The sequence below is a fragment of the Stomoxys calcitrans genome, chromosome 1 (genome assembly GCF_963082655.1).
Source record: "Stomoxys calcitrans chromosome 1, idStoCalc2.1, whole genome shotgun sequence".
Taxonomy (NCBI): domain Eukaryota; kingdom Metazoa; phylum Arthropoda; class Insecta; order Diptera; family Muscidae; genus Stomoxys; species Stomoxys calcitrans.
Genome location: NC_081552.1, coordinates 219,816,636 through 219,832,809, shown reverse-complemented (window position 1 = coordinate 219,832,809; position 16,174 = coordinate 219,816,636). Strand labels below are relative to the sequence as shown.

General features: G+C 37.7%; 1 protein-coding gene across 1 annotated transcript in view; it reads right to left on the bottom strand.

The window, feature by feature from the left end:
• Nucleotides 1–4,772: 4,772 nt before the first annotated feature.
• LOC106087341 (elongation of very long chain fatty acids protein 7-like) overlaps nt 4,773–16,174 on the bottom strand; it is a 28,101-nt gene continuing 16,699 nt past the window's right edge. Inside the window, exons 5-7 of the mRNA XM_059368499.1 lie at nt 10,938–11,100; nt 5,762–5,898; nt 4,773–4,985 (exon numbers count right to left, since the gene is read on the bottom strand). Of these exons, the coding sequence (XP_059224482.1) occupies nt 4,785–4,985; nt 5,762–5,898; nt 10,938–11,100 (501 nt within the window). The 3' untranslated portion in view covers nt 4,773–4,784. The remainder of the gene's footprint in view (nt 4,986–5,761; nt 5,899–10,937; nt 11,101–16,174) is intronic.

The following is a 16,174-nucleotide window of genomic DNA, read 5'->3' as shown; positions in this document are numbered from 1 at the left end:
CAAAAGAAAGGGTAGCTTTAGTACTCTTTCTTAAGGGGCAAGGGTAGTTCTCGTAAACTTTCCCAACGGATAGGTAAGTTTTACCAAAGGAAAGATAGTTTTAGTACCCGTTCTCAAGGGAAAGGAAAGTTTTGGTGCCTTTTCCCAAACGAAAGTTAAGTTTTAGTACCCTTTCCCAAAGAAAAGAGCATGTTTAGTTTGCTTTCCCAAAGAAAATGTAGTTTTGGTACTCTTTCCCAAGGAAAGGGTAGTTTTAAAACCCTTCCCCAAAAAAAAGGATGGTTTTAGTATCCGTTCTCAAAAGAAAGGGCAATTTTAGTACCCTTTCTCAAAGGAAAGGGTAGTTTTAGTGTCCTTTCTCAAAGGAAAGGGTAGTTTTAGTACCCTTTCTCAAAGGAAAGGGTAATTTTAGTACCCTTTGTCAAGGGAAAGGGTGGTTTTATAACACCTTCTCAAAGAAAAGTGTAGTTTTAGAACCAAAGGAAAGGTTAGTTTTGGAATCCGTTCCCAAAGGAAAGGGTGGCTTTAGTACCCCTTCCCAAAATAAAGGGGAGTTTTAGTACCCTTTCCCATAGAAAAGAATACTTTTAGTACCCTTTCCCAAAGGAAATTCCAGTTTTAGTACCCTTTCTCAGAGGAAAGGGCAGTTTTAGTACCCTCTTCCAAAAAAGGGTAGTTTTAGTTTTTTCAAAGAAATGTTTTAGTTTTTCCAAAGGAAAGGTTAGTTTTACTACCCTTTTCCAAATTCTTTAGAGAGGTTTTAATATCTTTTCTCAAGAGAAACGGTAGTTTTAATACCTTTTCCCAAAGGACAGGGTAGTTTCAGTACCCTTTCCTTTGGGAAAGGAATGGGTGGTTTTAGTACCCTTTCCCAAAATAAAGGGTAGTTTTAGTACTGTTTCCTAAAGGAAAGGGTAGTTTTAGTACCCTTTCCCAAAGGAAGGGTAGTTTTAGTATCCTATACTAAAGGAAAGGGTAGTTATAGTAACCTTTCCCGAAGGAAAGGGTAGTTTTAGTATCGTTTCCCATGGAAGGGGTAGTTTTGCTAACCTTACCCAAAGGAAAAGGTAGTTTTATTGCCCTTTCCCAAAGAAAGGGTAGCTTTAGTACTCTTTCCCAAGGGAAAGAATAGTTTTAGTACTCCTTCCCAAGGGAAGGATAGTTTTAAAACACTTTCCCAAAGAAAAAGAAAGGATAGTTTTAAAACACTTTCCCAAAAGAAAGGGTAGTTTTAGTATCGTTTCCCATGGAAGGGGTAGTTTTGCTAACCTTACCCAAAGGAAAGGGTAGTTTTCGTACCCTCTCCAAAGGGATAGGTTAGTTTTACCAAAGGAAAGGGTAGTTTTAGTACCCTTTCCCTAGGGAAGGATAGTTTTAAAACACTTTCCCAAAAGAAAGGGTAGTTTTAGTATCCTTTCTTATAGGAAAGAAAGAAAGGGTAGAAAGGGTAGTTTTAGTATTCTTTCTTATAGGAAAGTCTTATAGGAAAGGGCAATTTTAGTACGCTTTCTCCAAGGAAATGGTAGTTTTAGTGTCCTTTCTCAAAGGAAAGGGTGGTTTTACTATACTTTCTCAAAGGAAAGGGTAATTTTAGTACACTTTCTCAAAGGAAAGGATAGTTTTAGTGCCCTTTATCAAAGGAAGGGATAGTTTTAGTACACTTTCTCAAAGGAAATGGTAGTTTTAGTATACTTCCTCAAAGGAATGGATAGTTTTAGTATACTTTCTCTAAGGAAAGAGTAGTTTTAGTACCCTTTCTCAAATGAATTGGTAGTTTTAGTACCCTTTCTCAAAGGAAAGGGTAATTTTATTGCACTTTTCCAAAGGAAATGGTACGAGTAGGTTTTTAACACTTTTCCAAAGGAGAGGGTAGTTTTAGTACATATTCCCAAGATAATTTTAGTTTTAGTACTATTCTCTAAGAACATTATAGTTTTAGTAATATTTCCCAAGAAAATTATAGTTTTAGTACAATTTCCCAAGAAAATTGGAGTTTAAGTACTATTTCCCTAGAAAATAATTGTTTTAGTACAATTTCCCAAGATAATTGTAGTTTTAGTACTATTTCCCTAGAAAATTATAGTTTTAGTACTATTTTCCAGGATTTTTTTTATTAGTATTATTTCCCTAGAAAATTATAGTTTTAGTACTACTTTCCAATAAATTTATAGTTTTAGTACTATTTCCCAAAAAAAATATAGTTTTAGTATTATTTCCCAAGAAAATGATAGCTTAAGTACTATTTCCTAAGAAAATTATTGTTTTAGTACTATTTCCTAAGAAAATAATGGTATTAGTACTATTTCCGAAGAAAACGATAGTTTTATTACTATTTCCCATGAAAGTGACAGTTTTAGTACTTTTTTCGAAAAACTATTTTTGGTACTATTTCCTAGTAAAATTTTAGTTTTAATACTATTTCCCAGAAAAATTATATATTTAGTACAATTTCCCAAGAAAATTTTAGTTTTAGTGGCCTTTTACAAGGTTAGATTTGGTAAACTTTCCTAAAGAAAATGGTGGTTTAAGTACCCTTCGCCAAATGAAATGGTTGGTTTAGTAAATTTTCCCAAAGGAAAGGTTACTTTTAGTATCCCAGCCTTAAGTCCACTGTAGTTTAAAGAGTCCTTTTCCAGTGGAAAGGATATTTTTAGTGAAAAGGATAATTTCAGTACCATTTCCCTCAAAAAAGAGTAGTTTTAGTACACTTTCTCAAAAGAAAGGGTAGCTTAAGTACCCTTTCTTAAAGGAAAGAGGAGTTTTAGTACCCGTTCTCAAAGGAAAGGATAGTTTTAGTTCCCGTTCTCAGGAAAGAGGAGTTTTAGTACCCGTTCTCAAAGGAAAGGTTAGTTTTAGTACCCGTTCTCAAAGGAAAGGGTAGTTTAAGTACCCCTTCTTAAAGGAAAGAGGAGTTTTAGTAACTTTTTCCAAAGGAAAGGGTAGCTTTGGACCCTTTTCTCAAAGGAAAGAGGAGTTTTAGTACCCGTTTTCAAAGGAAAGGGTAGTTTAAGTACCCTTTCTCAAAGGAAAGAGGAGTTTTAGTACCCGTTCTCAAAGGAAAGGGTAGTTTAAGTACCCTTTCTCGGAGCAAAGTTTTTAGTACCCTTTCTCATTGTAAGGAGTAGCTTGGTACACTTCCCAAAGGAAAAAGGTAGTTTAAGGGAAATGTTAGTTTAAGTATTTTTTTTCCAAGGAAAGGTTAGTTTTAGTACCCTTTCCCACATTTACGGAGTGGATGTAATGATTCAGTAATGATCCTATGTAAATCCCGGTACATTGACCTAACTGCAATGGGGATCGAAATGAAAACTAGCATGTTCGAGCTACGATCGATCCGACGAAGCAACAAAGATGGGAATCATTATTTTGTTGTTGTAAAAGTTCGCATTCACCCGCATAGCGAGAAACGTTGGAAAGCTACAAACGCAAGCAAAATGCAACGCATTTTTTGTCACTCCATTTAGTGAAATATGTATTTAGATTGCAAATGCCACTCTCAAAGAACCCATGAAGGAGCCCAAATGTTGAAAAGATGCCGAAGCCAATATTTCACCATTCAATCAACAGCAAAGTAGCAGTATTTAAACAAAGATTCAAACACAAACGATTACTTCAATGCAGACATATGGGTAGAAACGGAGAGAAGAGAAACATCTACATCACAGGAAGAAGCGAAAAATGGAAAAGTTTAGATCAACTTGAGGGAAGTCAGAATGAAGTCAGGAAATTCAATTTAGGTTTTTGATGCGGGCATATCCTCCGGTAGAGACTAGGATTGCAATCTGGTTTCTAAAAAATATGCTGAATGGAGTATATGATTAAGACGCGTCTGTCACGAGTACGATATACCCCAGAGCCATTCGCTGAAGCCTAGTCAAAATGATAGAAGTGATTCTGCTGCGGACCAACAAGTTAGCTGGAGTTGATGTGCTAACAACTGAATCATTTAAGACCGGAATCGAGACGCTTTTGAGACGCACGCATTAGCTCGTCTGCTTATCTAGAAGAACACATACCCTATGATTGGAACCTCAGCATACGATCTCCACTTCACAGGACGGAAAACAGTAAGTGGCATCTAGTGAGGACTAAGTTTCGATTGTACTGTGCTAGAGATTGAAATCAAAGTCAACGAGATAATTGGAATTCATTAAGGGGGCTTTAGACTTAGACAAGCCACCATAGACCAAATACATATTGTACGTCAACTACGGGAAAAGACTCATGAGAAACAAATCCACAATTATCACCATTTTTTTAGTACAAAGTCACCTTCGACAGCCCTATATCAAGATTCAGCCCGGCCAAACTTAGCACCATTCCATTTTAACTGCATATCGATTTCAACTTCAACAATGTCGTAAGGCGTAGGCCGGAGTATAGTTAGATATTCTTAAGAACCGGTATGTAAGGTGATATGTTGCATTCAAACAAGAATTATCACTAACTTCCATTATGTCATTCGAAAACTTTAAACTCTTATATGCAGATTCCTCTTTTGCAAATGTTAAAGTATTTCCTCACTTTAATCAATCAATTAAAGTAAAACGTGTTTAGCAAGTCACTTTCGAGAGTTTTTTATTTGATGCATTAGATTGGCGCTTTTTATAGTTTGCCGATAAATATACCGGTTTTGCGGTTTCCACTGCAGGAAATAAAACATTTTTCATTTTCATATGTACAACTCTCATTTCTAACATTATTTATTTATCACTAAAAATACCTTAAATATCTAAAATGGACACGAAATGATGATAATGATGAGCTTAACAGATGATATGAACTTAATCCTGTTTTTGAGATACAGCTTTTTTAACGCCATTTTGTACGGCATCCTTCTTGTAGCTTTGAATGTAGAAGGAACTGAAGAGGTAGATGAAAAGACTGGCATTTAAACTTAAGCCAATTGCTATCAATTTGGGATAATGGCACGTAGGTTGGAACTGCACTTGGAATGTGTGGACAAAGACAATAAGGAATTGGACCTGAAATTGAAAATAGCAAAACGAAGAATGTTGAAGACAATCAGCAGTTGTATAAATTGTAATAGGCGACTAAAATCACAACAAAAAAACTTATAAAAATATAAAATTTTTAAAATTGTTCTAGGCTTAACATCATTAAATAAATACACTGAAAACAAGTTGGCCCAAAATATAAGATTTTTCACTATTCGTAGGATTTTTTAAATTCAATTTCGTTTCAAATTTTGATCGTACCAGATGGAATGTTTTCTTAAAAAGTTGGAATATTGATCATCTTTAATAAAGTTTGCTAATCTTTGACTGTAATTTTTAAAATTAGTACACACATTTTCTCAGTGTAGATACCAAAAAGGTTTCAAGTTGACAAAAAAAATCTTTTAAAAAAATATATTTTTGTACATTAAAGACGGCTAGGATACTATCCAGTAAAGAGTTAGCACCAGAAATTAGTAAAGATATATTTTGTTCAATTCTTTTTTACTCTATAGCCAGCGATATATTGGGTTGCCCAAAAAGTAATTGCGGATTTTTCATATAATCGGCGCTGACAAATTTTTACACAGCTTGTGACTCTGTAATTGCATTCTTTCTTCTGTCAGTTATCAGCTGTTACTTTTAGCTTGCATTAGAAAAAATGTGTAAAAAAAGTATATTTGATTAAAGTTCGTTCTAAGTTTTATTAAAAATGCATTTACTTTCTTTTAAAAAATCCGCAATTACTTTTTGGGCAACCTTATAGTTTCCTTTTTTCTCGATAAATTGGGAAGTGTACTTACAATTTGCATCATGGTTATGTATTTTTTCCACCACAAGTATTTTTGTACCTTTGGACCCATGGCAGCCAACAAATAGTAGGCATACATAACAATGTGAATGAAGGAGTTGACGAAACACACAATTGTTCCATGACCACCTATTAAAGGAAAAAATATTTTTTTTTAATAACTTACAACAAATTTAAATGTTTTCTAATGATTTTTTAAGGTATGTTCATTTTAATAAAATAATCAATTTTAAATCTCAATAAATGCAAATCACGAAGCGCCTCACTGAAAAAATATTTTTACCAAAGACAAAAAAATATTTCTCAAAAACATTGAATTTTACTACAGCAACATACAGTACTTTTTACCAAGTATCAGTTCAGACAATGTCTAATCCACACTAAGTGGAACATCGAGCATTAAATCAATGTCCGCAGTGTTCGCACCCGCAACATGACCAAAGAGAAATTCCCCCTAGCCTCACTGCAGTGGTAGCAGCAATTTGTCTGGCCACAATGTCCAGAGGCATTAGGTGTAGCAATACATTACGTGCATTAGAAAGTGTTTGCCTCAGTGCGGCTGTGATGCACAAACAAGCCAATACGGCTTGGTATTGAAAAGTAGATGGACTTTTAAAGCGCCGTCCTTCAGACCACAACACCATATAGCATTTTAGTTCGGACAACTGCAGTATATGCCTAGTGCATAACATGCTGTTTAAACCCTCAACTTTTGCCAATGGCTCTCTTGCAGGTGTATATGGCAAGAGTTGCCTAGGTACTCAGGTATTTTGCGCTTTTAGTAAATGGAACATTTTCTCCTCCCAAGGAGACAGGTGCCACTGTAGGTAACTTGTATGTCCTTCTGAAAAGAACATCTTCCGTCTTAGACGTATTAAGGCCTAGATCACTTTCGTTATTGTTGTAGCCACATTTGCATGTGGAGGTGGCGATCTTCGACAAGCTCTTATCGGTGAGGAAGCTCGTTCCGGTCTTTACGAACTATCGAACATGATGGCCATTGGTTTAAATAACCATTAAACAAGGCGCCAATATCTCGCCCTGTCGTATCGAGAATCATTGGATCTCAGTATTTAAGCAAGAGCCGGTGCAACCCGGTCCGTCACTGAGATTCTCCATTCGATACCGTTGATTGTCCACGACAGCAGTTGCAACTACTTCGTATGCAGCATTCCACTATCCGCAATCTGTGGACGCGCTTCTTACGATAACAAAGAACAACACACAGATCGGAGCACAAAGATTCAGCTTGTGTGAAGCTTATAGCAATTTAACCTACTTGTGGTAAGGTTTTCCTGCTTTTAGAAGGTCATTTTACCTTTGTGACCCTCCATCCCACAGTTATATACGACATGCCGACAGCAGAGTATATCTCCCTACGCTAATGAGCCAGTTTGACGGGGACAGTTTGAAATTCATCCGGTGATACATCATCAGGGTCTGGCGATTTTAAGGAGTCAAAACTTTTATCCAAAGGATTTCCGACTCAGACCCAGTTTCCCCAATAACCTCCGACGAATGCATATCTGCTGTTGTTGTTGTTGTAGCCACATTTCATGTGAAAGTGGCGATCCTCGTCAAGCTCGTATAGGTGAGGAGCTCGTTCAGGTCTATGCGACCGATCGCCGCTGAAACAAGATGGCCATTGGTTATTTAAAGGCGCCAATATCGTGCCTTGTATCAAGCTTCATAGACACTGAGTGTTTAAGCAAGAGCCGGTGCCACCCGGCCTCTAACTGAGATTCTCCACTCGATTATCCGTGACTGCAGTTATATCTACTCCGTATGGAGCATTCCATTATCCGAACCTATGGACGGTAGCTCCCAGTTAAGCTTCCCGTGATATTAAAGAACACCATAAATATTAGAGCTGAAAGTTCCCCCTTGTCTGATGCTCATAGTCATCTCGTGCTGGAACCCTTTTCGCTGGAGTACGTAGAGTTTCCAGAAGTATATCTCTAAGAGTTATTAGAAAATTTTCCCTAACCTCTATAGCGTCATCAGCATAGGCGACCACTTTAATAATTTTCTTCCAGAGACAATAATATATTGTTAATGCCTATATTTCAAAGTAGAGGAGACAAAACTCCTCCATTAGGTGTTCTTCTGCTGACCCATTTTTGTAGATCTACAGATCTAAAGCCTGTCGTAATGCATCTTTTAGTATTGATGTCTAGAAACTCCAGCTGCCTCATGAAATTGGTGTTACATTATTGAACGCACCCTCAATGTCAAGAAATGCTACCATTGTGTTTTCCTTAACAGCGAGAGAACCTTCTATGTAGCCTGAAGATCAGTTTCTATCAAACTCTCTAGAGTCTTCGAAATTTAAGATGAATTACTAATAGGTCGAAAATCATTCGCCTACGTGTGGTAAGATTTTCTTGCTTTTGGAAGGTCAATTTATCTTTGGGTCCTTTCTACCCACCGGTATATGCGACATGCTGATACAAGCAAAGTATATCACATCACCAGGACATGGCGATTTAAAGGAGACAAACTTTTAGCCAAAGGATTTCCGACTCAGGCAAAGTTTCCTCAACATCAGTAATATTCTCTTTTGAAGCCACGTTGTCCGTTCGAGAGTTTCTCTTCAAATGTGTATCAACGAGTATTTCTAGTGTTTTCTCACTAGACATGCATTCTCTGACTTATATCCCACCATAAAAGTTTTTGTGGATAATAGTTTTCCTTAGTTTGACAGGAGGGATGTATTGGCGATGTCCTCAAATAGTTTGACATGGCTGATCGTGTCCAATGCCTTCGATAGGTCCAGTGCCACACACGGCATGGGCTGATTGAAGCCACGGCAAATGTGTGTGTGGTGATGGCATGCAAAGCAGTTGTTGTGCTATGAAGTCTTCAATTTTCATGCTGATGCTTGGCGAATGGATATTCTTCAACGAGGCTCGGGACTAGTAGTCCCTCAAGCGTCATGGCTATTGGTGAGAGAAGAGAGATCGGTTTGTACGATTTCCCCAAACTCGACTTCAGGTAGATCCCGATACTTCAGCATAAGTGTATAGATTCCGTCGGGACCCAACGCTCCTACGGCTCGGAGACCACTAATATGACGAATGGCTCTCCTCCTAGCCCTGTCACTTTCGAGATGCACAATAAATTGACGGTTGAACAACCTGGCGTACGGTTACGTTTCCAAAAGTTAGTTAGGTCCTATCACCCCCTCGACCGGGGCTCGAGAGTGGCCTAACAGTAGACAACAGCTTGCCTACACCGATACCTAAGTAACATTGCCCCAAGTGTTCCAGCCACAAATTCCGCTTATAAACAGGGTAGTCATGTTTATTTCCAGATTCAGCAGCTGATTCTGGGGTAAGCGGGTCCGTGCAATGAATTCCATCACACCCGTATTCGAGTACAATTGTCTGCGTTGGGAAATGGGACGCACTTTGTATTTGACCGGTCTTGAAATTTCCTCTCGGCAACTGGCACTTTCGCGGGGGTGTCAGTTCACTGAAGCGGCGATTGGTATACTCTCTGAAGCCAGCCCAATCGGCCTTCCTCTGTGAGATAAACGTTCGGCGTTTGGAGATTATGAAGTAGGGTGGTCGGTCGATGTTAAGAATTATGGGGAGGTGGTCTGACCCCAAAAAAATGGCGGCTTGCCAGGATACGCCATTCAAAAGATCAAGGGATGCAATTGAAATTATTGGCGAGCTCCTGCACCTTCTCGTAATCCTAGTGGGAGCATCCTAACTAGGATGCCCATTCCCCTGATCTGGTGATGTGCATTACCATCACTTCCCATAATGAGGCTCTTTTTTTGCCTGCAGAATAACAACTTAAGGCTTGAAGACGGCATCTCTAAATCTTATGCCATATATAAAGAAACTCAATGTTACTTGTTCCGAATCCCTATGCTCTGCCATACCGTTCACAAAATCCTGAGATCCCTTTCTTTGGCGTTGATAGCACTGATCTCTGCCTGAAAGATCATACACTCGTCTGCGGGATAATCGGTAGTCTCGCAGATGCCCAATCCCAAACCGGATGTCGGAATTTCATAAAAAAAACTTTAAAATTGACATCCTTTTTCAATTTGGCCCAGATCGGTCCAGATTTGGATATAGCTGTCATATAGACCGATCTCCCGATTTAAGGTTATGGGCCCATAAAAGCAACATTTATTATCCGATTCTGCTGAAATTTGGGACAGTGAGTTGTGTTAGGCCCCTCGACATCCTTCTTCAACTTGGGCCAGATGAGTCCAGATTTGGATATAGCTGCCATATAGACCGATCTCTCGATTTAAGGTTTTGGGCCCATAAAAAGGTGCATTTATTGTCCCATGTCGTCGAAATTTGGGACAGTGAGTTGTGTAAGGCCCTTCGACATCTGCGTCGTATATGGTTCAGATCCGTTTATTTTTAGATATAGCTACTAAAAGACCATTATTGTGTTATACACAATTGAACAATGTCTTGTATCTATAAGTTTTCGGTCAAAATCGGAGCATATTTCGATATATCTGCTATGGGGCATAAGGTATGAATTTTTTTACATATACATATACCCGAGATGGTGGGTATCCAAAGTTCGGCCCGAACTTAACGACTGTGTACTTGTTAGAAAATTTATTGATTTTCTTAAATTTTAAAAACATAATCAGCTACAAAACTGACCCCTAGTTCTCAATTTTGATACCGAAAGACCTTCATTGCCTAATCCCATTTTAAAAATTAAATATTAAATCTTATCCAAAGACTGTGAGGTCTCATATCATTTCCTCTAGGCACTTAACACCTGGGGGACTTATCAATTAATTGCTATCTAATACAACATGAATGAGGGTTAAAACAACTTGTCAAAGCTAATGCATTGAGACACCTGAAGATCGAAGAGGTATTTTTGACACACACAATAAATTTGATGACAACAACAATAGCAATAAATTAACAGCACGTTTTTGTAAAAGAAACAACAACAACAACTGCTTTACGCTAGATATCTAAATATAGTATGATAATGATTTTAAGCCGGCCGGAACTAAGTCACATATATTTTATTCATTAGAGAAAAAATGAAACCTGTTCCATGACTTCAAGAATGCATGGCCAATCAATGTCAATACAACGACAAATTCATTGAATTCCCACAAAGAAGTCAATGATCGGCAGAAAAATACCCATAATTCAGTACAAACATACCTGCATAGTATTGAACACCGATGAGTGAGACAAAAGGCATGGACGCATGATGGTACAAATGAAGGAAGGTAATTTGGCGATCTCTTTTGCGAAGCACAAAGAAGACAGTATCCAATAGTTCGGTGATTTTGGCAATGTAGTACAACCAAACTGCACGGGCCATCTGTGAATGAAGAGATAGAAAAGAAGAAAAAATAATAATTGCACTGTGTAACAAAAAGGCAGAAAGTTATTAAAGTTACTAAAGTGCGACAGGAGCGAATCTTATATAGCCTCCACCATGTATTGAGGATGAACTTAGACCTAGGGTGCTCCGTTCTAGATACATTTTCTTACTATAGGAAAATTTCATAAAAATTTTGACTTTAGAGAAAATTTCATAGAAATTTTGTCTTTAGAGAAAATTTTATAGAAATTTTGTCTTTAGAGAAAATTTCATCGAAATTTTGTGTCATTAGAGAAAATTTCATAGAAATTTTGTCTTTAGAGAAAATTTCATAGAAATTTTGTGTCATTAGAGAAAATTTCATAGAAATTTTGTGTCATCAGAGAAAATTTCATAGAAATTTTGTCTTTAGAGAAAATTTCATAGAAATTTTGTCTTTGGAGAAAATTTCATAAAAATGTTGTCTTAAGAGAAAATTTCATAAAAGTTTGTCTTTAGAGAAAATTTTATAGAAATTTTGTCTTTAGAGACAAATTTTTGACGGGCCTTGTTATAGCGGATATGTGTTGCGTACCACGTGAGGTCTGCCGTTTCCTGTATTTGTTATATAACATCGTCCATGTCTTTATACTTTTTTTATATGTTGGCTATAGGTTGGGTTAGGACGACTTCTCTTTTTTATTCTTAGGTAATCAGTCCGGAACTGTTAGGGGTTCAACTGGTAGTAGTCTTTTTGTGGCTGCGAAGTCTGACCAGAGACTTTAATCTGGTACCACGGGTGTCAGAACCACCGGGAACTTCATTTCCAGCCAGAAAATGGTTAGGTTAGTCTGTGAAGGGGAGTAACGTGGAGTTTGTGAAGGGGATAACATGGAGTCTGTGAAAGGGAGTAACGTGGAGGCTGCGGCTTGTATCCGATCGCGGGTAGACCTCGAACTCGACGTAGATATGCATTTCCAACCGTATGTCATTACTCATAGACCGGAAGGAGTTTTAGGTAGTGCACCGTTCTTAACCAAAAAAGTGAACACGTCCAAATACATGGGATTAAATTGGAACTCATATGTAGATTTTTACATGTGGAGGCGTTGGCAGACCCATTGTATTCACCCTTCGGCCTCGCAGGTTTAGGTCTTAATCGCATATATCTGGGTTTTAGTCGACATTCGTGCTCCAACCTCCCATTATTCTGGCGAGGGTATACCGATCACTCAATTTAAGGTCGTGTGGGTCCATAATAGGTACCTATTGTGTTGCGATTTCGCTTAAATTTGGGACAGTGAGTTGTGGTACGGTCCCCTACGTCCAGTCCAGATTTGAATACAGACCAGTCCAGATTTGGATACAGATGCATATAAGCCGATTTCCGGATTAAAGGTTTTAGGCCCATAAAAGGTGCATTTATTTCGTTCAAATTTAGCACAATGAGTTGTGTTAGGCGACTTGAAATTCGTACCGTATATGGTTAAGATCGCGATATGCTTGGATATAGCTGCCGTATACACCGATATACCGATTTAAGTTCTTGTGCCCATAAAAGCATCTTTATTGCCCGATTTTACTGAAATTTTGCACCGTGAGCTGTGTTAGGCTTTTCGATATCAATGTTCAATATGCCCTGCATCGGTCCATATTTGGATATAGCTGCCATAGAGACTGATTTTCCGATTTAAAACCGTGGACCCATAAACGTCGCATTTGCTGTTCAATCTCTCTGAAATTGAGAACAGTCAGCTATCATAGGCTCTGCGAAATCCATGTTCCATATGACCTAGATTGGTCCATATTCGGATGTAGCCGCCATATTGACGGAACTTCCGATTTGAGATCTTGGACCCATAAAAGGCCCATTAGTTGTTCAATCTCTTTGAAATTTAGCACAGTCAGCTATCTTAGGCTCTGCGAAATCCATGTTCCATATGACCTAGATTGGTTCATATTCGGATGTAGCCGCCATATTGACGGATCTTTCGATTTGAGGTCTTGGACCCATAAAAGGCGCATTAGTTGTCCAATCTCGCTGAAAATTGGAACAGTGAGCTATTTTAGGTTTTTCGAAATCTGTGTTCCATATGGCCTAGATTGGTCCATATTCGGATATAGCCGCCAAGATCTTAAATCGGAAGATCCGTCAATAATCTTCCGATTTGAGGTCTTGGACCCATAAAAGGCCCATTAGTTGTCCAATCTCGCTGAAATTTTGCACAGTGAGGTATTTCAGATTTTTTGAAATCCGTGTTCCATATGGCCTAGATCGGCCCATGTTTTGATATAGCCGCCATATTGATGGATCTTTCGATTTGAGGTTTTCGACCCATAAAAGGCCCATCTGTTGTCCAATCTCGCTGAAATTTTGCACAGTGAGGTTTTTCAGATTTTTCGACATCCGAGTCCTATATGATTCAGATCGGAAAATATTTGGATATAGCTGCCATATAGATTGAGTTTCCGATTTAAGGGCTTGTACCCATAAATGGCGCATTTGTTGTTCAATCTCGCTGAAATTTGGCACAGTGAGCTATTTTAAGTTTCTTTTTAAGTTTCACTTTTAAATTTTTTAATCATACAAGCTTCTTTTTATTTTTTTTTATTATTAATCCTTCAATTTTGAATCACATTTCACATAACTTTATCACACACCAACGTCATAGTCGTTTTAAATCCATAAGGTGCTTGCAACTAATATTCCTGTAAGTTTGACATACAACCAAATTTGTTTAACTTACCCTCATCGAATTGGGATCCGTGTCATAGCTAATCGGCTGACATCTGTAATTGTAGTGCCCCCAACCGCTGACATAAAACTGTAGAATTTCCCAAAAATAAATTACAAAATATCAGCTGCTAATCTGCCAATAAGTCTGCCATCCACTTTCAATCCTTACCTCATAGAAGAGAACACAACTTAGAGCAACCTGCACAGCATTGTAGATAAGCAGAGTATTTTTCAATTCGAAGGGTTTGCGATTGCGCATATAACGAGGACCTCCATATATGCAAAAGAACAAATAGACACCCAATATCGCCAGCAGGGGTCCAAACGATTCGGCCAAAAACCAATCTTGCGTTCGTACATCTCGCGGAGCGGTTAGCAGTGTTACAAATTCCTCAGTGATAACGCGAGTTGCATTCTTAAACAGCGAGGAGGATGGAGAGGACGACATCTTTGATGTTGTCTGGTCAACAGTAAAATGAAACAATATTCGGCGAATATTCTTAGATAAATCAAGAAAAGTCTAACAGGCCCGAGGAAGCAAAACAAAACAAAAAAGAATAAAACTCGTTCAATGTTTCAATGCTTCCAATGGTGATTGCATCAAATTATCATTTCAAGTCGGTTAAAACTCAGAAGCCGGCCCCCTAATGTTGGTCTATGCGTTTGTTCGACGACGCGTTGAATTTCTAGCTGTGTGCTAGCGTTCGATTACACCTTGAACTGCGGAACAACACTGAATGCGGCTTCAGTCCGTGTTGCTGTCTGTCTGTCTGCCTGTCTATCTATCTGCCCGTAACATTGGTGAGGGTATTATGATTTAGGCAGTAACTTTGAAAAATCTCTTAGCCCACCATCAACGCTGCGCTGCCTACGATCATTTGTTGTTGGCAAGTTGAGATATTCTTTACAGCCGCATCGGTCACTTTGTCTGGGGGGCAATTATTTTAGTGTCATTTTTTTTTCTTTTTTCCGTTTTTACAATGCGTAACGTAACATTAAAGCCATCATCTTCATTATTATAATTAAGACATAATAAAAATGTTGCCGCGCTGGATAAAATGTCATATTTCTTTGATGATTACTCTTGGTGTCTGTCCCATTTCACTTTCGTTGATTGTCTTTTTGTTTTTTGGAACGCTCATTTGGAATTGACATAAAAATGTTAGCAACATTTTCAACAACATTTTTGGCCCCTTAATGAAGTTCATTTTTGTTTTACGGTCAAGTGTGAATATAAATTAAGCCAATGTTTGCCAATTCCTTTTTGTTGTGATAAATTGCAACTATTGAAAATATTTAAATAACAATGAAATGTCAAGAACCTTGTTCTTGTTCTTAAACTAATTTGAATATATAGACATAAAAAAGAGAAAATTGAAACTTAAGACTAGTATTTGTGAAGTTTATTAATTGCGATTAATTAGTTTTATTAACATTTTAATCGGAATTTGAAATTTGTCAATTGCCATAATCTAGCTAAAAGTTTTAAGAATAAATGATGTAAAGAATTTAGGTGGTAAATAGGGTTACAGTTCCAAGTGGAATTTGGATGCGAATCCATCTTTTGGGTAATGACAATTTTTTCGGATGGTCTCGCCAGGATTCGAACCCAGGCATTCAGCGTCATAGGCGGACATACAACCTCTGCGCTACGCTGGCCTCCACTTAATTCACCTTAGTTACAAAAAAACCGACAGACGGACTCTCAGTACAGAGAGGCCAGACGAACATGGCTAAGCCGAATCAGCAATTTCTGAGTTCAACTACAAATTTTATTACAGCCACAGTGGTGGTGCAAGGTGCAGTTTGTGGTTTTGTAATAAATTCCATATGAATGTAAACTTTGTTTATCAATTTCATGCTAGGACCTAAAATACTGAACTAGAATTCTTAAAAACCACCAAATCCAACTTTGGACGCCGTTGTGTCACGTGTTATCCTTAACCGATCTCATAATATGTCGTATTATTTGAACACTCATCTTCTTATATATATATATATATATATATATATATATATATATATATATATATATATATATATATATATATATATATATATATATCTTTGGATACCCACCACCTCGGGTGTATATGTAAACCACATTTCGTCAAAATCTGGTGAAAAATGCATACCTTATGCCCCATAGCAGCTATATCGAAATATGTTCCGATTTCGGCCAAATACTATTAAGTACAGGTCATTGTTCAATTGTGTATAACAAAATATTGGTCTTTTTAGTAGCTATATCTAAAAATAATCCGATCTGAACTATATACGACGCAGATGTCGAAAAACCTAACATAAGTCACTGTGACAAATTTCAGTGAAATCCGATTATAAATGCACCTTTTA